Source organism: Polyodon spathula, chromosome 10 (genome assembly GCF_017654505.1).
Source record: "Polyodon spathula isolate WHYD16114869_AA chromosome 10, ASM1765450v1, whole genome shotgun sequence".
Taxonomy (NCBI): Eukaryota; Metazoa; Chordata; class Actinopteri; order Acipenseriformes; family Polyodontidae; genus Polyodon; species Polyodon spathula.
Genome location: NC_054543.1, coordinates 42,567,912 through 42,591,349, shown reverse-complemented (window position 1 = coordinate 42,591,349; position 23,438 = coordinate 42,567,912). Strand labels below are relative to the sequence as shown.

At 37.0% G+C, this 23,438-nt stretch overlaps 3 protein-coding genes across 7 annotated transcripts; all 3 read left to right on the top strand.

Annotated features, from left to right (window-relative positions):
• Nucleotides 1-7,755, top strand: LOC121322336 (UBX domain-containing protein 4-like). 2 transcript variants are annotated; one of them, XM_041262160.1, is made up of 13 exons: nucleotides 1-191; nucleotides 1,406-1,508; nucleotides 2,825-2,853; nucleotides 3,110-3,228; nucleotides 3,467-3,662; nucleotides 4,016-4,148; nucleotides 4,434-4,488; nucleotides 4,798-4,962; nucleotides 5,293-5,420; nucleotides 5,524-5,626; nucleotides 5,916-6,047; nucleotides 6,141-6,349; nucleotides 6,714-7,755. In XM_041262160.1, exons 1-13 carry the CDS (start codon nucleotides 110-112, stop codon nucleotides 6,850-6,852), a joined length of 1,593 nt encoding a protein of 530 aa, XP_041118094.1. In that variant the 5' UTR covers nucleotides 1-109; the 3' UTR covers nucleotides 6,853-7,755. The 2 variants fall into 2 exon arrangements, with proteins under 2 accessions (XP_041118094.1, XP_041118093.1); XM_041262159.1 differs by having other exon boundaries at nucleotides 2-191; nucleotides 6,138-6,349.
• Nucleotides 7,756-10,835: 3,080 nt separating this feature from the next.
• LOC121321502 (N-myc-interactor-like) lies at nucleotides 10,836-17,999 on the top strand. 3 transcript variants are annotated; one of them, XM_041260484.1, is made up of 11 exons: nucleotides 10,839-10,876; nucleotides 11,087-11,203; nucleotides 11,609-11,662; nucleotides 12,023-12,103; nucleotides 13,009-13,167; nucleotides 13,795-13,911; nucleotides 14,641-14,815; nucleotides 15,780-15,886; nucleotides 16,421-16,607; nucleotides 16,932-17,026; nucleotides 17,260-17,999. In XM_041260484.1, exons 3-11 carry the CDS (start codon nucleotides 11,609-11,611, stop codon nucleotides 17,458-17,460), a joined length of 1,176 nt encoding a protein of 391 aa, XP_041116418.1. In that variant the 5' UTR covers nucleotides 10,839-10,876; nucleotides 11,087-11,203; the 3' UTR covers nucleotides 17,461-17,999. The 3 variants fall into 3 exon arrangements, with proteins under 3 accessions (XP_041116419.1, XP_041116420.1, XP_041116418.1); XM_041260485.1 differs by having other exon boundaries at nucleotides 10,836-11,203; nucleotides 12,029-12,103; XM_041260486.1 differs by having other exon boundaries at nucleotides 10,836-11,203; nucleotides 11,970-12,103.
• A 788-nt stretch (nucleotides 18,000-18,787) lies between these two features.
• Nucleotides 18,788-22,403, top strand: LOC121321588 (RNA-binding protein 43-like). Of its 2 annotated transcripts, none has more exons than XM_041260595.1 (4): nucleotides 18,788-18,940; nucleotides 19,611-19,817; nucleotides 20,295-20,386; nucleotides 20,599-22,403. In XM_041260595.1, the coding sequence occupies exons 1-4, from the start codon at nucleotides 18,853-18,855 to the stop codon at nucleotides 21,379-21,381; spliced, it is 1,170 nt and encodes a 389-aa protein (XP_041116529.1). In that variant the 5' UTR covers nucleotides 18,788-18,852; the 3' UTR covers nucleotides 21,382-22,403. The 2 variants fall into 2 exon arrangements, with proteins under 2 accessions (XP_041116529.1, XP_041116528.1); XM_041260594.1 differs by having other exon boundaries at nucleotides 20,488-22,403.
• Nucleotides 22,404-23,438: the final 1,035 nt, after the last annotated feature.

Here is a 23,438-nt window from a genome sequence, read left to right as displayed (position 1 = left end):
GTAAGTCTTTTATTGGGCTACGCTTGCTCAGTGATAAGTTTGAAGGTTCTAGAAATAGGTTTCAAAGATTGCTGCAGTGGAAAGCGGGGCTGACGAATTGTTACATACAATGCTTTGGTTTGAGGGCTCTATCCCTGCTGCCATCGCATCAGCCAAACAGAAAAACTCCGTCTTTGTCGTCTTTATTGCAGGTATTTGCAAAGGTTTTATATATATATAGTTAAGGGGCCTAGTAGGAAATATGTCATTATATTACGAGGTGGACTGACAAAAATATATTTTCATTATTTTAACTTCTTTGAGAGTATCTTTAGGTATACTTAGACACCGTAGATGTTACTGGAAGAATACTGAGACATTTTATAATGAGAAAGAAAGAAATTGAACTGTAAATAGTGCTACACAACTAACTATATTCCTATCTGTCACTGTTTGCGGTATGCAAAAACTGACAAGATCCGTGTTTAGATGTTTCATTTTAACACGTATTTGTTATTGTTGTATATAGCAAGGTCATTGCTAATCTGTTTTGTATTACAAATACTGTTCTATGGATAGGCGTTTTGACTCAATCGACCAGTAAATAATAGAAATGAGCTTTTGTTTACTCACTGGTTCTGGTGTGACGCGTACCTCAGTCACTCACAGACACTGGCGGACTTGTCTGTATGTAAAATACTCGAGTACATAATGAAAATAAAAGTAATAGCAGCAGTCCAAAACTATATGAAAACAGACTTGGCATTTAATTCCTGCTAGCATCTGCTCTAAACGTTTTATTTCGTATGTACCTGACAACAGCTGACTATTTTGTAGTGCGGGTAGCGATTGAAATGACACTAGCTGTACAAACTGTACCGATTATGTTGTCATTGTATTAAATAAACACATTATTCTGGTAACTTTCGCCATTGAATACGTTGTTTATATGGATACATTAACATATCTATGCATCAATAACTTTCTAGATTTCTCGAATACTTTACATGTCGTAGATCTATTATGATCAAATGATAGATAATCCAGTGGTTTGTGGAACTAAAAGTAGACATTATCATTGCAAAATGTGTCTATTCTTTGTATGGGCGTTGCCACAATAAATGCCCTCGATAATCTGGTGTATAATATATGATTAATCTTAAACCAATGCTGCCACTGTGTAGAATGTATTATTTCATTACATGTTATGTCTGAGGTGTCAGTTATATAATGCAAGTAAAGTATTTGCTGCATTTTCTATCAGAATTTAATATATAATTTAGTTGTCTCTAGTACTTGAGTTTTTATAACCTGCTTTGGCACCTGATCTCAAACCCACAGTTTTCTGATGCAGATGATTAACACAAGTTTTCCACTTTTCTGGTATGATTTGATAATCCTCTGCTTTTGACAACATGACTTTTAGGAGAAGATGACCAATCCACACAGATGCTTTCAAGTTGGGAGGATGAGAAAGTGGCAGAAGCTACAACACAATCTTTTGTTGCAATTAAAGTTGACGCCAAAAGGTAGGTCAAGTAGGCAATAAAAATATGTGCAGGGTATATTGTGGCTGAAAATCACATTGGTTTGATTTGAAAGTGTTTTTATTTTTGTTTTTTTGCATGGGGTAAATAGTTAAATCAGTGTGATCATGAACTATAGCTATGTATTTTTTATTTAATACAATGGTAATAGCTTTGTAATATATTATGCATTGTAATGAATATTAATAGTTTTAATATCTAAGATAACGATTAATATTTTAAGGGATGGGTGGGTAGTAAGGTCATTCATTTTAGTTCTATTTATTATGCTGATGTAGCGATCTCGGTTCCTGCAGGCAGGCGCATCACACAGTGACCACGCAATCCACACACAGGCAGAGGGTGGGCGCGAACCTGGGACCTCTCGCACTGAAGCACAGTACTGATACCATTGTACAAAAGAGCCGGCTCCTTTGCAAGGAGCGTATATCGGGCTTATGTCTTTGTATGTGATTAAGTCACCTACCAGCCCTGTTGCTGCCTTCCCCTGTGCACGCTACACTCTCCTTTGCCAGCCTCAAGTCCACCCCAGACTTGCTCATCAGGCTACAGTCTGACGAGTGTGTGACGGGATACCTGCATCCACTTCTGACACCAATGTAGCGAACTCAGTTCCCGCAGGCAGGCGCATCCACACAGGACGAGGCAATCCACACACAGACGGAGGGCGGGCACGATCCCGGGACCTCCCGCATTGAAGCACAGCTCTGATACCACTGTACAAGAGCTGGCTGCTTTGCAAGGAGTGTATATCGGGCTTATGTCTTCGTGTGTGATTACGTCACCTACCAGCCCTGCTGCTGCCTTCTCCCGTGCACGCTACACTGACAAATGTATTGGTATTTGGTAGCTGCTATATTTATAATTAAAATACGGTATGTGGGATTTTGGTTTACATGAACTAATCTATTAATCTTGTTGTATTAATGTGTTGTGTGTGTGTGTGTGTGTGTGTGTGTGTAACACACACACTTGGTTTCTTCTGAGCCCAGGGACTCCTGATGTACTCCTGATGGGTACAATAGATCTTGTGACTTGTCATGAATGTTAAATTGTACAACTGTACATTTTTTAAATTTATTTTTTGTATCTTGTTGGAGATGCCTGGAAATAATTGCTCCCTCAATGAATAACAACGATTGCATCTGCATCTATCTAAGCTGGCGTACAGCTCTTTAAAATTGTTGCATTTATTTTTGTTCTGCTTCTCTTCATAAAGGTTACATGCCATTCTACATTGATTAAATATACTTATTAAAAGCTGGTATTGTTACTGACTTTTTTTATTTCTTTTGCAGTGACACTTGTGTGCAGTTTTCCCAGATCTGTATCCTTTTTATTTCCTGTTGTCCATCTCTACTGTGATGTTATCTTAGTACAGAGCACTTTACCTGCTCACAGTTGTTAAAATAAACCCAGACTTGTATTTAAATAAGCAAATGACATAATCAGTGAAGCATCTAACTAAACTTGTGTGTGTGTGTGCTTTTAATTGTATCTGTTCAATGAGGTTATACTTGTGCATGTTATGGTTACAGTGGTGCCACAGATGTACAACAGATTCCTTAACTCCTAGTGAAAAGACCCTGTTGTGTGCATCCCTGCCAGTTTTTTTATAGGAGACAATGGGATTCCCCTTGAGGTAATCGCTGGGAGTGTCCCAGCTGAACAGCTGGTGAACCGAATTGAAAAAGTCAAACAGGTAAAAATAGAGTAATTTGTATTGTACTTTTTTTTTTTTTGTTCTGTAGTTTAGAAATACTGAACACGTTTAGTGACAACCATTTTGACTAGAAGTCTTTTTGATGTCAGAAACGTTTGACATTAAATGCGGTTTCTTTCTGTATTTCTAAATTTAGCACCATTGCACATTTGAATAGGTAGGTAGCATTACGATGTAATGATTTGACAGTGAAATGGTTTGCTGTGTTTTTATTAAGATGCACGTACAGCAGAAGAATGTAAAGGTGGGAGGAGCTGATGAAAACCAGGTTGCCACAGGGCAGCACTCTGCATCCTTGGTCACCCCAGATTTAACCAGCCAGTCACAGAGCTTACCTTCAGAAACCAATCAGCCAAATGGTTCACATCTATCTGGTGCAGAGCCAGAAAATGTTGCTGCAGCAGCATCAAAAGGTATAGTGTTTGATTCTTAAATAAAGTTTGATTTCCTCCTTCAAGCAAAAAAAACAAACCAACTGAAGTGCAATGTGGCTATCAAGTTTAAAACTGCACAGATGATCATGGCTCTGTAATTCAGTGCTTCTGCAGTCCTTTGAGACAGAGCTGTAGATTGAAAGGCACCAGTCATTTATTTAAATAAATTGTTAAATTGAATTGTTGGTGTTTAAAGTGCTACTGTGATGGAGGGAAAGATAGATTTAGTTGGCTTAAAGACTGACAATTCAGCGTTTTTGGAAGGGACTGATGTATAGTTTCATTACCATTTTGTTTTGATGAAACCTTTTGATCATTTTTATATTTATCAGAATGTCTGTCTAAATCTGTGGAGGATGAAGTGCATTCAGGTCAGCCAAGTCCAGCAGAAGAAATAAGCGTCTCCTCTGAAGACTCCTCAGTAAGTTCCCAGCCAGAAGAAGACCTTAATATCAAGGTGGAAAGGTTAGTTTGAATACCTCTTGTAGATTTAATAGATTTAATAATACTTTGTAGATACTATTCAGAATGTTTTAACCTTTTAAATACACACCCTGTTATGCCAGGATTGAAGATGATTGTTCACATTGATGGCTACTGAAAGTGTTGCTGCTACATTTATGGCAACTCATGAAAAATAAAGTGCTTTCAACCCCTGTCAGTTTCTGCCCAACTATTTATTACATTCAAAGAGTGGTTTTGGTGGTTTTGCAATTAATTTGGTGAAACTCAGGTTTTGTGTTTTCCTAGGTTGACGAAGAAACTTGAAAAAAGCCGAGAGCAAAAGAACAGAGAAGAAGAGGAGGTTATTTTAAAATAAGCTCTGCTACTGTATATAATTTGATTTTTTTCCATAAGTCCTTATTTGTTGAACACCTTTCTAAATGTTTTTATTACGTGAAGCCATGTCTTCAGATCCCAGTTTTCCCCCTACTGTAGGTTTGTTGTTTTATATATGGAAATTGACCAATTGCTTTCAAAAACAGGAGGGGGAAAAAAAGCTTTTTTTGTTAATGTTTGCGACTAACTAGCGTGAATTTCTGACCCAAGTTAAATTTATATATTGTAAAACATATTGTTTTAATTAACAAGCTATTTTTTCTTCTTTTTATAGAATGAAATAAAGAAGGAAGTGGAACGCAGGAAAGTTGGCAAAGAGATAATGGATTTTAAGAAGAAAAATGAAGGCGAGAAGACCAAGCGAATGTTGGAGGAAAGGAACCGGGAGAAGGCAGAGGAGAAGGCAGCAAGGGACAGAGTGAAACAACAGATTGCACTGGTAAATATTTTATTATTTAAAAAACAAACAGACCTATCTTGGGATCCCTGAATAGACATCTTCAGGCACCTCCAAAATATTATAAAAGGAAATCTATCCAACATGTTCCATGGTACTTCAAATATTGAATTCAGAACGACTGGGTGGAACAAAATTGAATTTGGTTTCAAGTTTGCATTCACTGTTGCAGAAACTAATGGGAATTCGTGCATCATCTGAATGATGTGCCCGGATAGAATGGTTAACCGGCCAGGCTACAGAAAATGTTCCCCTTGTTTTAACATCATTCTGATGTGCTGGTATTTTGGTCTTTCTTGCTGTTTGTGCCAGGATCGGGCTGATCGAGCCGCTCGCTATGCAAAGACCAAGGAAGAAGTGGATGCAGCCACGGCTGCGGCTCTTCAGGCCCGACAGGCTGAACTAGTTGCTAAGAAGCAGACTTCTCAGAAGGAAAGAAGGTACGGTACATGGTTACTTCTTGGCATTAACACTTTAAAAAATAAAACATTTCGGTAAAAATGACATGTTTTTAAATGTGTTTCTGTATATGTATTTTTGTAGTGCAATAGCCAGGATACAGTTCAGACTCCCAGATGGATCATATTTTACTAATCAGTTTCCTTCAGAAACCAGGCTAGAGGAGGCCAGGCAGTTTGCTGCACAGGTAAAAAGATTTGACTAAAGTACTAAGGATGCTGTTTTAGTTTGCTATGCTATCATTGCATCTGGTTTCCCTGTCCACAAAAAGTCTTTCTCAGTACTATTGAATCTTTCTAAATATAATTACGGAATTGGATAGAGGTCTGAACAGCAACAGATTGAAAAATTACCTTGGTTATGAACACTGTCACCTGTAAAATGTATGCACATAATTTAAGTTACAGCAGTGTTTTGATCATTTAAAATATTCAGATGGGTGTGTCATGAATGCCCTCTGCATTATTTCTCTGCAGGAAGTGGGTAAAAAGTATGGCAATTTTTCACTGGCCACCATGTTTCCCAGGAGAGAATTCACAATTGAAGATTTTGGCAAAACTCTGCTTGAGCTTGAGTTGGCACCAAGTGCCGCAATAGTATTGCTACCGGTATGTATTTCCAGTTGTGAAACGCTAAATAACATTTTCAAAGCAAGCATAGAGTAAAACCTTGTTAAAGTCCTTCATTTCTCCTGACAGCAGACGGGGAGATCGGCTGCAGCGGTGGTCCAGTTCTCTGGAGGTGGGATCTGGGGTGTCCTGGGTACAATCTTCTACCCGCTCATTGCAGTCTGGAGGTTCATCAACAACTTTCTGTTTGCTAGTCCACCACCCCCTGGGTCTTCCACGAGACAGCCTTCCGAGCCAGAGCACTCGCAGCCTTCGACGTCCACTGCAGCGGAGCCAAAGAGGTGAGCAAAAAGAATCCGCCCCATTTGTCATGGAAAGATCGGAGATGCCCCAGGGATTGTGAATGTACAGTAAAAACTGTTTGAGCCAATTATTAACCAGAGAGAACAACAAATTGTCATTAATCCAGTTTGTACAGTAGACCACTTGAAAATGTTCATATTATGTTTTTTGTACTCTCCTGACTTTGTTTAATCTGAATAACTAATACCCATGCTGCGTTTCAAATCCCAGCATGATATCCTGAATTTAATGCCTTCTTTGGCCCATGGTTGACAGTACACCTTATACTTTTGAAGCCTTGTTATTCATTTTCTAAAAATGTTTATTTGTTTTTGTTTTTTTTGTTTGTTTTTTTTTCCCCAGAGAAACAATTCGAAAACGAGTTCTTGAAAAACATACAGATGACTTTAAAAAAGATGGTAAAATCTACAGGCTAAGGACTCAGGAAGATAATGAGGATGACAATAACACTTGGAATGGAAATTCTACTCAACAAATGTAGAATATGGATACCTACTAACGTGCAATATTTCTTATTTGGTTTCATTAAATTGTAATTATATTGGCGAATTTAATACAAGACGGCTTATTTTGTCTACATGCCTCTAAACCTTTTAACTGATCCTTTGCATTGGTGAATATCAATAGGTGACTCCAGACAGCTGTGAGCAGATTTTGTTTAATTTTGTTTTATTGTATCCTGTTAGCCCAGTTTCATTTTTGCTTAAGTGTGAAGACTTTGCACTACTGTACTTTGGAATATTTGTACCTTGGCTATAAGAAATAGGATTTGGTTATGCATGTGTTGGTTGTTAAAGCTTTTAAAAGCTAATAAAATGTATTTAGTAAATCTTGGATTGAATACAGTGCTGTATGCTAATGCTTGTCTGCCAGTTTGAACAAACTAAACTCCAAGAAGGTATAAACTCCAGGAATATTATATAGTAGTTAGAGCTTCTGAAATCAAAAGCTTATGAGGAACTGGGGTGATTTGCCAGGAGTTCATGTGATTTTTCTATTTTATCACAATTCAAGGAACTTGGAATTTTTGCAGGGCATGTAGTTTCCTCATATTACTTTTATGATGGGTGGCCCTTTCATTACTAGTAATTTGAGACATGGATATTCAGTAGCACTGCATTCAAGGTAAGCTTTGGTAAATACAAGCAAATTTGCTTTTAGCTTAAATCACATGGCCTAAACATATCCCAACTGAAGTTTGTGAACTTGAAGGAAGCCTGGTTAGTTGAGAATGTAGGAAATGGTTTATAAATATAAAGGTTTAAGTTTCCACCCCTTCTATTTCCACAGGTTGCTAAAGCTATGTAACATTTTCTTCTAGTTTAAAAAAACTAGTGTTCTTTCCAGCGCTCAATTAATAACAATAAAAAAAGGGTTTCAGCAAGCTCGGCTGGTTGTGTTTTTGACTATAATGTATCCTGAGCTTTTAAACCTTAATCTGCAGTCATCACCACATCCTGTTATAAGACCTGCAGGTAAAATGCCTTTTGCTTTATCTGCACATTACTTAAGATAACCTGCCATGGTTGGTGAAGCGGCTACCTCCATGACTGAAGCAGTTGGGCATGTAATTGTACAAAGCATTAACTATGCATGTCTGGACATACCTAGCAGAAAAATATTTTTAGACATACATATGCACATAAAGACAAGCTGCCAAGTATCTCATGCCTTAACCAAATGTAATCACAATTGGATTAGTGATTCCTTGTATCACATCTGACCTCCTTTCCATCAAATGGTGCCTCCACTGTATCCTAGTTGCCAGTGATCTGCATCCCCAGTGGAGGACAAAAAGTATTGGTAAATGTCACCTTTTTTTAATGTAATCTTTTAAACTAAATTAACCTGCTTTCCAAATGACGAACACTTGAGTTTATATATTTTTTTAAATTATTAAATACAGTACAAATTAGTTTCCTTTATAATTCAATCTGCAAGTGTAGTGCACTGACACTGACTTGCTTCAAGGGGGCTGAACCTCAAGCTAACACAAAGCTTCAAGCTTTCCACAGAATAACTGTTACGTGATTTAAATTATTTGAAGCCATATTGAATTAAATATAACCAACAAAGAATGTACAACCCATTTTTTCAAAAGAAATACTATGATCAAAATGTAGGACCCTGCCTGTAAAATCCCAGAGTTTAACAAATATCAGTACTGGATACAAATACTATTTTTTTTCCAATTAGCACAAAAAATTCAACTGGAGTCGTATTTGTAAAAACAAGACCAGATGGCGACAGTAGTGTACCATAAAATAATTTGGTTATGATCATAGGGTCCATTAGAGGGCGCAACAATCACTGCATTTACCATCTACATTTCATAAGACTGAAACATTGATTTCTTCTTGTCAAATCGTGGAAAAATGGTTCCTTTTTCATTATATTGTTGCACCTAGTTGATTTTGAGATGGTGTCTGGGTTAAATTGAGGAAGGGTCCCTGATATGATGGAGTAAGAGCAACACAAGAAAACCTTTATGTCATTTTCTGAACTGCCTTTCCGTAAACAGGAAAATGTGAATTCTTAATCAGAAAACATAGTACATATTTAAAATGTTAAACATAATGAGCGGTGTTTAGTAAGTAAACTTGGCTTGTCTTTTTCATAATGTGTACAAAGAGTGCAAGACAGATTTCAAAACCGTAAGTTCAATGTATAATAAATTGTCATACTTCCTGGTACTGGTTTTGTACTTGCCTTCCACAGGGAAGCATTGAACTTTGTCTTGAACACTAAAAGTATACGATACAAACTTTAAAACTGCTTAAGATAAATGATCATAACAAATTGTTTTCAGTTTTTAACATACCTTTAAAAGTTGCAAATTATGTAAGGGACAACTAGCAGTGCTTCTGGTTTATCAATAAAATAACAAACTACACTTGTGTTTGACATTCCTGAACTCAAGGCTCAGTTTATAATTTTAAAAGTTATAAGATATTCAGGGTAGGCTCCATCATCACAAAAAGTAACAAATATAAAAGGCGTCTTTTCACTATCGACAGCGCAGTCACAGAGATTAGAGTTTGGATCGTTGGGGTTGGCTCCTTTAAGTTTTCAATACCCTGGCAAAGCTTCTCAGTGATTGCCCTGGCTGTGTAAATCTATTTGTGCCCCTTTTCATCTGGGTTGGAATATGAATTCTGACAAGAGTAGTACGCCTCCTTGGCAAAGTAAGTTCCTTGCCCAAATTTGGTAGCTGGAAAAAAAAAGTTAATTTACAGTATTTGTGTCAACACTCATTAATAACCGTTGTGTTCCCTTTCCCAAGAAAAGAGACACACACACACACAAAACCGGGAGTCAGGTCCTGGAGAAACACTAGTCTTTCCAAATTACCGAATGTAAAGCACAATGAAAACACTATCAGACAGACTCATAGGATGATGATGATGGGAAGACTCGGGCTTTGGCAGCAGCAAGATCAGGGTGATGATGTAAAGCAACATAATTAAACAGGAAACACATTCAGAATCTTCCTGCTCTGTATCTAAGCTGTGGGTGAAGATGCCTCCATTTTTACACTGGCTGCTTCAAATTGTTATTAGTTCTTAAAATAGAGGGAATTTTCTCCCATTTTCTAAATATCAAACCAATTTTTTTTTAAAGAATATAGAACCGCAGTATGAGGCGTACCATTTCTTCCACAGAAGCATCTGTTAAAGCCTGTTTTGTTTATTCTCTGACATGTCTTTGGTGGTCCCATAGTAAAGAATGCGCGTTGGTTGCTTTTGGATACTTCCTGTCCAGTGTCTGCTTTCTCACAGGGTAGCTCTGCCATTGATTGTTTCAGGAGCTGGATCCTCTCAATCTAGAGATTCAACAAGAAACTGCATCAGCATTAGGTCTTCTCCTTTTTGTGGTAGGCCACCTCCAGCTCATAATTTATTCTGGAGCCGAGTGGACCGTTTTCTTCATCCTCTTTTCTTCCTGCTTCTTGCTGTCTCTTTCCTTACCATTCTGAATAAGTCAAGACGTCATCCTGTTTCCCTGACACCATTATTTTCCCATGTCCTATTTTCAGTTGGATGTGCTGCATCATATTTTCCTGGAATATGACAATGCAGACAACACTCAAAACGTTAAACAAGACAATATGCATATATATATATATATATATATATATATATATATATATATATATATATTATATAAAGCCATAGAAATATGAAGCCAACTTAGGTTTTACAGAGTCAAAAGTGTCAGGAAGATTTTCTACAACCAACAAGGAAGCATTCATGTATTCCCTATTACGTTTTAATACATCTCATGGAGCTCTGACTAAACATTATTTTATTAAATTATTTTAAAAAAAGATTGCCTACTAATATTATTTAGAATGCACTCCGAATCCGTAAACAAGAAATACAGAATAAACCGAGTTGCTGTACAGAAACCGAAACTTAAAAAAACACTTTTTGACACACCCATAACCATGACGCGTTACTTTATTGCCTTAACAAATAGAATAGGAACATGAACTGTTATACCCGGTAATGTCTTTTTAGAGTTTTTAAATGTAACCAGATCTATTGGGGGTTTTACTTATAAATACTCAGACATGTTAACTATATCACTTAGGGGTTGCTTTGGCCGATTTATACTCCGAGGGCAGAGCATACTCTTGGTTGATAAAAATGACCCCTAGCGCTGAAGCAGATTTTGTTACATAGCTAACACTCTTTCGGTTTTCATTTTAATAGCGCGCATGGTTTCTGATACAGAGGGAGAAATTTTTTTCCACACGGAAGTAATGTAGTATTGCCGAGAAAAGCTGTACTTTAATATTTACTGCGAAGGGAAGGCACAGCGCAGCACAAGTAAGTAATGAAATTAGATAAAGTAACGCACTTTTCAATTGAACACAGTAGAATTGTTTTTATTTTAAATAACTAGGCAAAAGTGAAACTTGCTTGATCATACCCGTTACCCGTTTTATTTATTTTTTGGTTTCAAATCAAATTTGATTACACAGGGTCGGGCCCTCACTGGCCTATGCATTAGCCCAGCTATGGTGATTGTAAGCTGTTGGGCCAGTTCAGGTTTTACATGGGCTGCCTTTGCTCATGGTGCCCTATCTATGCCAGCATGGGCCCAATGAGTACATTTTTGCTGGGTTGTTCTGTACTTATAAAGTATCGATTTATACTTTGCAGCAAAGTAACACTAACTACCAGTAACTAATATGTTTCTGTATTATGTATGCACCTTATCATCACACACAGATGGCAATGGGTACTAGCCAAGCCACACAGCCATTGGTCCTCAATGGAGATGTTGTGAGTACTGTTATTATTATTTTCAGAAATATATACAGTGGAATCTAGGCAATTGATAATGAAGTTTGGTACAAGCTGAGCTATTATTAAATGGACATGAGAATCTTACCCAGAAAAAAGCTGAAATCTGTTTTAGGTATAAATTTTAAAAAATGATAGATGCCTAACCTGTTTTTCTAGTTGGTAAATATAAACTTTACAATAAACTTGACACTTATATACTTAATTAAGCTAGTTTATTTGAACTTTGACAGGAAGAGAAACACATGCAGATGAAATTTTTATGATGACTGTTCATTCATTCCAGTAAACTCATGATTTCAGTAATGAAAATCAATCATTTAAAATGCTATGTTTCAGTCAAAGACGCCCCTTGAAGAATTGTCACTAGAAGACCAAGAAGAGCTTAGAAACTTAAAAAAGGAACTGGAACAATTGAAGGTGAATTGATAATGTTCATAGCTTTAAAATATATTATTCATATATATACATAGTAAAAGATTGCGCCACTTTCAGAGTTCATTGCCCCTTTAAGAATGGACCCAGCACATGGAAATTGATTTTTCAGCGCTATTGCGCACTTTTTAATAAACACAAATTAATATAACAAAACAGAAACAAACAGCTAGCTCTGTCATGGAGCTCTGACTAAACATTAATATGTCCCTGACTAATACGCAGGACGGCTAAGCCGTTTACCTGCAACACCAAACCAATAACACACAGGCTTCACAATGACTTACCTTGTATGACTACTCACTCACACACTCACACTCACACACACACACACACACACACACACACACACACACACACACACACACTCTCTCTCTCTCTCTCTCTCTCTCTCACACACACACAGACACAGACACAGACACAGACACAGACACAGACACAGTCAGGCTCTCCACTCAGCAGCCCTGAGCAAACTGGCTGCCTCTCTTAAATACCCTGCACCTGGCTCTAATTTGCAATTACCATGAGGTGCAGGGGATTAACTAAACAATAAAAACAATGAACACAATTAACACCCATTCAAAAACCCTTAGCCCATTCACCCACAGTGCATTTTCGCCTGGTTTTAGCAGGGAGGAATTTTAACCCCCTCCCTGCTATCTATATATATATATATATATATACTATATATATATATATATATATATATATATATATATATATATATTCTATATTATATGATCTATTGCATACTATATTCTATTGCAAGCTAAGTGTCTGGTTTCTGCATTTTTAGAATAGTATTGCTTGTGTCCTGCCTGTTATTACAAAGAAAAGTTACAACAACTTCATTTTTAAGTATCCTAACTTCCCCTTTTTTCCGTTACTAGACGCAATTTGAAAAAGCAGATGCAGTAAAATCCAGACTGCTGCTAGACAAACTAGACCAAGAAAAACAAAAGAACGAAGCTCAAGATGAGATGATGGTGCTTGTTCAAGAGGAGAAGGACTTTTGGAAAGCGCTGGAAAATCAAAAGCAGGATTTGGAGGTACTGTTCCAGTAGGGGTTAAATTTCTATTTAGGGAACACTGTAACCCATTCATTTGAGATTATTTTACCCACTGGAGTGATTTTATGACCCTTTATTAAAATTGCTAAATACAGTCCTCCATTGTTATACCGCCACGTATGGGACAGGTGCCAGACTGGCTCTATAGCAACGGTTTGTTTTGTTTTTGTCAGCATAATGGATCCAAATACCAGTGGTTTATATAGGTGCACATGAGTTCAGAAAGAATAGAGGGTAGAAATCAAGTGTGACATTATGATGAGGACTGTTCAGTGGAAAACACAGTGGAGATGGGTTTGACTGCTCTTACAAGTTGGAGGAGTATGATAATGAGATCATCTTCTGTTTATAACTTTTCAAAATAGATACATAGAAAGCATTTTATCACCCCTGCTGGTTTGTGATGCTTGGGGGCAGGACATTTGCTGTCCGTTTAACCCCATTAAGACTATTTGCTTTCTATTTAAGTAGATGCAATGTTTTATGTATTGTTTTAGTTTGTTGTTAAATCAATGGAACATAATAAATTAATTTATTATATAATATTATTTGTTTGATCCTTGTTAATAATTACACCAGTTTTTTGTTTTTTTTAATGACTTGCAGCAAGAGGCTCTGGCAGTTGCGGAAACAAACCACCAACTGAGGCATCAGATCAATAAACAGAAAGAAAGGCTTAAATTCATGAGATCAGAAAGTGAATCCTTGCAGCAAAAGTTTAAGGTAACGATCCCTTACTTGGTCAACATAATCTAAAGACTAAAGACAATCCAAAGACTAAATAAAACAGCATATGTTGACTAAACATATGAGTAAAGCAGAATGGAGTGCTTTCAGTGCTTCACAAGACAGTCATGAACAGGTACAGCATGACTGAAGGAGTCTTCACTCCCAAGCATTACTGACCTTCCTTCAGTCTGGACAATAGTGTTACTGGTAGTACAGATTTACAGACTAACACCGCTGTACAGCATATATTAGTAAAGGTATATATACTCAGAGCTGTGCAACATTTTGGGCTAAAGGAGCCAGATTGATTTTAAGTGCATCTTTCTCCCTTGACTTTTCAAACCATAGTAGCTTTATATGAAACGTGTTAAAATTAAAAGTGCCACATTCTGGAGCTCAATGAGTCATACATGTCACACAAGGCATTGATTGGACAGCCCTGGCATAAAACACCAAGTACACAGCCTTTATTAGCTTTCTTATTTTCAGGTGCAGCCTGGCTATGACTGTTTTATGGAATACTAGGGTATTTTCAATTGTTTTCACTGTGCGCTGTATCTAGGTTACCTAGATTCATTTAAATTAATTAGCTATATATAGCACATTGTAATATGTTTTTGTTATCAAAGAAGAATCACTTAACTGTTGTTAATATTCAAGAAGCCTCTTTTAACTGATTTCTGTGGACTATATTTCCTTCTTTTTCCATTTTCCACTGGTCAGGTCATAGCAGCGATTCTAGAGAAGGCGGTTAAGTTTACTGGAGTGGAAAAGGAGATTCCTGATCACAAGCTGGAGGAGGACTGTCTTCACATCCAGGGCCAGTTCTCCATCATTGAGCAACCTACTTTCACCCTCAGTGGAGGCCAGGCTCTGATCACCTTTGAGGAAGAGCAAGGTGCGAGGGGTACTTGAGCTTGGCTACTGACTGCCTGGAATGATTTGCTATATGTTCAAAGTTTCCTCAGGTATTGGCTAGAATTCTGTAGAACCCTGCATCTGAGCAGCTGTCTTTCATTTTTTAGTTGAAAACGTTTTGAAATTGGTCAAAATGAGATATTATTGGCATTTGTATTAATCTATTAAGATTAGTGCTGGGACGAACATGGCATTTTCATATTCGCATAGCCATTCAAAATCCAGTTTAACGCCTCAGTTTACATTAAAGCATCAGTAAAAATGTCAGCGGCCTGGACGAGAGTAAAATTCACATCCAATCAGTTTTTAAAACACAGTGCAGAAGTTATTTGCCATTGATTGGTACTCAATTGTAGACACGAGTGAAGGACAGCATCTCTTGTTTTGAAATCAACACATTAATGAATGGATTTATTTAATACCTGCCCATAAATACTTCTTAAAGCTAAATGTGAGTATCAGCATACCCCTAATCAATACATTAGCTAAACAGTAAAGATAAACTTGTGCACAATTAGGCATCCACGTGATAGGAGCTTGTTAATTGTCATTCTACCACCACTTCTTCAAATGCAAAAGGGAGTTAATTCAATTGATCTAATCAGTGGAGGAAATAAAATGACAGGCGGCGATGTTTAGATCCACCACCATTTAAATCATCCTTGTTAAATGGTGGTGGTATTTATATTCAGCACGTTTAAATCACTTGAATGTGCCGCAACATCGCATAAACTATTTGAGATGCCAGTTTCATTTTCAGTGTTGTGGAAACTTCTGAGGGAAAACCTGTGCCCATAGATGGCTGACATTATTTAATTTTTTGGTTTCCGGATGATAAATATGTGCAATTCATATGTGGCACACACCTGTATTCTGCGATTCTCTGTGCCAAGTTCACTTGGGGATGCTAGACAAGACACATGAACCCTTTTTTTGTTGTTCAGTTGCTGAAAGGATCTTAAAACTTGCCAGATGTCCAGTGACCGTAGACAGTGCGAAGATGGATGTGAAGCCTTCACGTGTGGCGTTAGACCCAACAGTGAAATTTGAGGTAGAGTTCATTTTAACTTACTGAATCATTTGGATATAATATTTTCCGTATGAAGAAAATGTAGTTTGATATTTTCAAGATCCTGAAATCTAGGTTATAGAATATCTACAGCAGGGTAATGATCCAACACCAGTCACTTAATAACCAACACCCTCAGGACAACTTTGCTTTTGGACTGTGTTCATAGTTTTGAGTTTTGATGTAAACCTACAGAGACATCAGTGGTCAGGCTGACATTTTACATGCTGTTCCCAAGTCTCTCATGCTAATATAACATGACATTTACAGTACCCTGGCCTGGTATTAATGGAAATGTGCAGATGAAAACAGAATCCTGAGTTAGAGGTGAGAATCACAGAAATCGTATGATAACCTAATTCATCACACTCACAGTCTCATCATTGTAATTGTGAATTATAAGATGGTTTTATTAGAGACTACAAAGTACTAATGCTGATCATTATATTTGATAGCAGTTTAATTAACAATGTCAATCTGGATTTTAGATGTAAAAAAAAAACATTACTTCTGCAGGTGCAGCTCAATATGTCTCTGAAGAAGATTGAAGTGTCCAATATTCCTCCTGTTCTACCGGAAGAAAGGATCAGAGACAAACTGGAGCTGAGCTTCTCGAAGCCAAGCCTGGGAGGGGGGGAGGTGGAAAATGTCGACTACGACAAGGACTCTGGAACAGCAGTCATTACATTTGTGCATACTGGAGGTTTGCATTAAAACTATTAGTCAGATCAGGGGTATTCAGGGATAGAAGTTGTACTACAAACTATTGCAGAAATGCAGTTAAGCCTTAACACTGAACATAAATACTCTAATCATTCTCTTTTGCTGCTTTTGCTGCAGTTTTGTTGTGGCATATACAGTAAATATGCATGCCAAAATGATTATTTAATAGTTGTGTAGGTACAAAATCCAAATGGCTTTCTTTAGAACTGAGAACTAGTTCACTTGTACCTCATTCCTCATGCAATTGGAATTTTATATTTCAACAAAAATGTAATAATTAACATGCTGTCTTGACTGTTTGTAGTTGCTGAGCGTGTGGCCATGAAAAAAACATACCCCTTCGATATTTCTGAAGTTTCTGTCAGTCTGTGCACTGAACACCAGATAAAAAAGTTGCAGGTGAGGATAAACAAAGATAGTAGTCTTGTTACTGCCAAAGATCCTTTGATGCACATTTTATAGAGTTGCAGGTACATAATATTTCAGTCTTCCCAGTTAAGACTTTTTTTGTTGTAAGGTTCTGGAGAAACCAGAATGATGTTTATAACTCTGAAAGTGCTATGATGTTTTGCTTTTTTGTTTCTGTATGTACAACTTATTGAGCCCCTCTTCATCTTCGTTTCTTTCACCAGACATTCTGCGGCACCTCCAGACGCACAGTCCTGCTGTCTGGTGTCAGGGATATTCTCGATGAGGAGGACTTGCAGGACAATCTGGAGATCCACTTCCAGAAACCCAGCAACTACGGGGGAGAGGTGGAGAATATCAAATACACCGCCCAAGGACAAACTACTGTGGCTTACTTTAATGAAGAAACTGTAGCCAGAGAATAAAATTCAAGGACTGTGGGACATGTCTATGTGTTTCTCTTGCATTAGCTGAGAGTTGATTTTCTTATTTAGAGATCAGTATTTTATTATAACTCTTCATGTGTCTGACAGATTCAAGAAATGTAGTGTTGGTGGTAGTGGTTTATGGATCTAATGCAAAAATGTGAGTCAACTGAAATATATCCAAATATGTTTTATTAATTTTTAATTTTGTACAGTAATATAAATGTGAAATTCTTCCCACCATTGCTCCTCCATGTTCTAGTAGCTGACTGATCTCAAAACATTGTCAAGTCAGGCCTTAAAGGATCCCAGTGATTCAGCATTCACAACACCTTGGCGTGCCTGTAGCCGGAGTGTGAGAGAGCAATTGAGATGGGTAACTGGGGATTTGCTTTGTAGACATTAAACTAATCCCTGACTGGTCCCTCAAAAGAGTTCCTATCAAACCCCTGTTTGAGAATAGGGTCCTGTATTAGTGTATCAACAATCATGATGACCTTTATTGGGCAGTACAAATAAAGTAATCATATATTGTAATGTTTGTATTTATTTTATGAATGTCATAATAAAGAAATTAAACATATATATTGTGTTTATTGTTTATTGCAATTGTAAATGTACACGCGTAAATTATAATAATAAGTTACATTTACATGTTATCGCATATTATATATATATATATATATATATATATATATATATATATTATATACTTCAAAATATATATATATATATATATATATATATTATATACTGGGAAACCCTTTTATCTTGCATGACAAAATAAGAATTCAATTGACATACATTTACCCATTTATTGAAGTTCAGTTGCATGTTAATAGTGAGCAGATGTGCCATAGGGGAATGTAACAAGATATGAGATATCAGTCTTAAACATTTATTATGGCAGGACATGATTAATATAAGTCTTTATAAACATGTATTTCAATATAACATATTTGTTTTTATTGTATTAAAGATAAAACAAAGGTAAGAACTGTTGTCTTCAAATAGAAATCAGTAACAAAGAAAAAACATGTTGGCTTACTAAATACAATAGCCATGTTACTGTATACTGTACTATACAAGAAAAGGTATAAACATTTTAATATCAGTTTAAAGTTTTAGGAATGGCTGGGGTTTGTGGTTGTAAACACGACACAGTTTTATTTATACTGTATTAATAAATAACAAGTCATCATCACAACAATACATGTACAACAGCACAAAGAAAGCTAATACAGTTTTGGCGATAGTCCAAATTCAACAACAAACTGCAAAGACGCGTTGCATTTTGGGATTTACACTTCACAGGGGTAAAGTCTCCTGTTAGCAAATATGTAAAGTAACAGACTACAGTGTGCGAAAAGCAACCCGGAAACGACGCTTTTAATGGGAAGCAAAGCAAAACTTGCACATCACTGTTTTGCGTATTTCAGATACATTGCATTTGTGTCGAACGGATATTTTCCTCAAAACGGTAAGCATTTGCATTTCCGTAAACTAGTAATCTGCAGCAAAAAAAGACTGCCAGAGAAACTTTCATTTTAACCAAAAAAAAAACTAAAATAATAAAGTAATACCCATGTCATCACAAGAACCTTGTATTCCTTATTTTCCTTAATGTAATACGTTATTTAAATTAAGCTTGTTGTAAAATGTTTTGTAGCGAGATGCCTTTATTTCAGATGCTCATTTTGCATTCACATTATTAGGACAAAAGGTTATTAGGAACACTACATTGATCCCGTAATCATGGCGACTTTTTGCTTTGTATTTATTTATTTATTTATTTATGTATTTGAAACTTGGAGTTAAAACCTAGGAGTTGAAAAACTGCTTTAAAAAGTACAGTACAAATAGTCAACGTACAATACATGAAATAAGACCAACAGAGGCATATATGCTACAACTACTTAGCATATTAACTACTAGCACGTTGCCAGATTTAGTAACATTAAGGTTTAGTCATAATACCCTTCTTATAGAAGAAAAAAAACAAAAAAAACAGAAATAATCTTAAGACACTGCATATGATAACCCACTTACTCAGGGGCCCTAGCTGATTTCTAAATGATTCCACACAGTAAACGTTACAGATTCATTGAATGGAATGTGTCATATTTCTACACAGACTGTTTATCTTGTAGGCAGTAAGGTGAAGATGGACCAAACACATGAGGCGAGAACAATCGTCGTTTCAGGTTTTCCAGAAAACGAGCTTGATTGCAGGAGAATGGCAGACAAGCTTGTGATTCACTTTCAGAAAGCTAAAAGCGCTGGGGGGGATGTGGAACTAATCAAGTACCCAACACCTATCAGAGGTGTTGCTTATATTACATTTGAGGAGAAAGAAGGTAAATGAAAAAAAAATTATATATATATATTCTAATTCCACTTGTCCGTGTTATTTTAAATTAGATATTTTTCTTACCACATGATAGAAGTGGCAACAGCATTATTGGGCCTACCTTTTGACCTACTTGTTGAATGTATTTTGTATGTTGTTTTTTTTTAAGAATTCATAAACTCCTGGTACCAACTCCTGTGCTCTAGGCCACAAGGTCCGGTTGCAGTTACAGTATTAGAGTACTTTTGACCTACAGTACAGGGAACAATTGGCCTGGAAGCAACAGCAATCGATTTTGTTATACATGAACTACATTTAAGTAAAATAAAGCAAAATTGGAGCAAAGCACAAGAAAATATTTAACAAATGAACATGGGAGCCAGTTATGCATTTATTTATTTATTTATTTATTTGTTTGTTTGTTTGTGCTAATAAGAGGTAAGAAAAAAAATCTCGGAATGATGTTTTCTCTCCTGCTTTACAGTTGCAGACCGGGTGCTTACAGTGGACCAGCTTCTTGCAGACAAGGAATTAGAAAAGGAATACCCTTTAACTGTTTATAGGTTCAGTCAAGAGGTAAGGTTTTTTTCACCAAAATATTGTTTCCTTCCTCCCAGAAGGTGATTATCTCCTAATATTCTTTTTATAGATACAGTATATTTTTTTAATATTTACAGGCGTTCTGCTGTGCACGCGCAGAAGTGGACTTATCACTTTTCAGTGAGCAGGAGAAGCTGGTAAAGGAACTTCGGACCAGGAACAGAGCAGTGATTGTCTCGTCTTTGCAGGCTAACCAGAGGGTTCGAGTGGAGGGGCCATTCACAGCAATCAAGAAGCTGAGAGAAGATCTACTGCAGCTGCTTGAAACTTCACAGAGAGAGAAAAGTGTGACGGCTAGAGATCGGAGAAGGGAGCGACAGAGCAGCAGAGTAGTGACCTCAGAGCAGGGTGCAGCACCCTTCAGTTCTGAGGCAGATGCTTCCAACGCAGAAGCATGTCTCATCTGGTTGGACACTAATGTATTTCGGTACATACAACATGTTCATAAAGATGACTTTGATTGTATTTTAAAGAAACATAATGTGCAGGCTACAACACAGGTGGGGACTGAGCTTACAGAAGTAACACTGAAAAAGAGGTACCAAGATCTGTGGCAGCTTGAAACAGCAAAGTTAGAGGTAGAGCAGTGGGTGAGCAATTTGCAGTCAAATTTACGCACTGAAACAATTCATTATGAAAAAGACTTTGAAGAAGAGAAATTCTTACAGGCATGCAAAGATATAAGCCGTGGTTTTCCTAGGGTCCTGTTTATCCCAGTGGAAGGTCATATTGACATAATTGGCAATCCATCAGACTGCTACTTGTTCTGTCAGCTTGTTGAAATGCAGATTAAGCCTTCCCTGCATGATAAGGAGGGGTGTTTAAGCACTAGTCCTGGTGCTTCAGACATGTCCTATTACAGCATAGGCAGAACCTGTGAACCAAACTCCCTCCCTATGACTATGAATTCAGATTTGCACAGGTCTAATCTACACAGCAGCATGCATTGTGACAACTGGTCTGAGAGATAAGGAAAACCAAAAGTCAGTGTACATAGCTGTAGAATAAGTTTTTAAATCGTTTTCAGTATGTCAAGTTGCAGGGTAAACACACCTTTTGTTGAATTTCTAAGCAAATTGCTCAAATGATCTTCAGTTGTGCTCCAGTGTTATTTACATATATTGTAGGGCAAATGCACAATCTTTCAGATTAGTGGACTGGAGCAGTGCAAGCTTACCCTTTCTGACTGCAGTGTATATACAGTAATGACAAATGTTAACATACAGTCAGAAGTGTAGTGTATATCCTGATAGTTCAATGTTGATTATTTCATGGAGGACCTGTTTGAAATACTGTATTATTTAATGTATAGTTGTATGTTACCTCGAGCATGGTGCCGAACCTGTTAGATCACGCCACCTCTTGATTCTGTTTTTCCTTTCAGTCAACACTGGTTAAATGACAGGTGGTTTCCTTGTTTGTAAATTGGACATCATTTGCTCGTAGCTTCAAAGTTCATCAGGTATTCTGTTGAGAAATACAACTTTATGTGCTTGCTGATTGTTATAAAACATATTTCTCTAATACATTATTATTAAAAGAAAAACAAATATGTTGTTAATTTTTCCACCTTTACTGTGTTCATTGTGGCTGTTGTATTTAAACTACATTAACATACCTAGCTTTTAATTAATGCAAATCGATTAACAGTGCTCCTGTGTTGAAAGGTGTTACTATGATGGAATCATGTGTATTTGTAAGCAGATCACAACCAAAAGTACCAAGTACCGCAGTTTCAAGGATGTTATTGGTTTCCCAGTAGCAAAGGAGTCTGTTTTTTAGTGTGCTGAACCACATATATCATTTAGTTAAATGCTTGTATAAATCTCAGTCATGTTGTAGAAGAATTGAATTAACTAGGAAAAGGAAAACATTTGTATCCATTTTTTCAAACCATTTATTATATTCCACTCCGGGTGTAGTGGATGCGCCTATAATTGTTTGTTTATTTAGCAGATGCCGTTATCCAAGGTAACTTACAGAGACTAGGGTGTGTGAACTATGCATCAGCTGCAGAGTTACAGTAATGTCTCACCCACAAGACAGAGCACAAGGAGGTTGAGTCACAATGAGTCAGTGACTGAGCCAAGATTTGAATCAGGGACCTCCTGGTTAGAAGTCCTTTTCCTTAATCACCAGACCACACACCTTCTATACATATATCACAGATTTTGAGGTAATAGGGATTCACTGTGTGTTGTAATTTTGTAGCCCACAGGAGATGTGTCATGCCAAAGGCCTAAAAAAACTACACATCCCAGTAGGCTCTAGGACTGAATGGGAAACACCTGGGTGCATTAGAGGGGATTGTTAGTTTAATTATTATTTGAATGGTTGTAATTAGCGTCATGTGTGTATGTATGTAAACTTGTTTTTGTGTGGAGTGTGGGTGAAGCAGAAGTCTGTTTGTGACCCACTGTGAGTAATGTGTGTGCGAATAAACAACTGTGTGTTGTACAATCTGGTACGTATGTTTTTAAATGGGTAAAGGGTTTAGCGGTACTGTGCTAGTTTAGTTGGGTAAAATTTTAGCTAATGCCCCAAGTTGGAGCTAGGCTTTTGTTATTTATGTTTTGTTTTTGTTTTGTGTATAGTAAAATTGTGCAAAAAAACATTTAAACTGCAACCTGCGGTCTGTGTATATGCTTTCCTGCCCTTGTCTACCACACACACACACAGTAAATATATAAAACACCACTTATTCAATTGTGAAAGGACATTCCTCAGCACAAGTAACACATTTTGGGGATAAAGAGATGCCTAGCTGTCTGTATTTAGGACTGCAGTGTATAACATCACAAACCCTGCAGCACCTCAATGAGTACAGAACTGAAAGGACAGGAAGCTCATGCAGCAGTAATAGAAAAGCATCAGGAAATAACAGCGATGTATCCAGGGGAGATGTCCACAGGGCAGCCTATCTGATGAATGATTTGTGTATTGCTTGTGCTGTGCCTCAGACTTTCTGTTATATTGCCTTTAAACATGAGATAGTAAAACAAACATCAGTGAATTTGCTGTCTGGGAA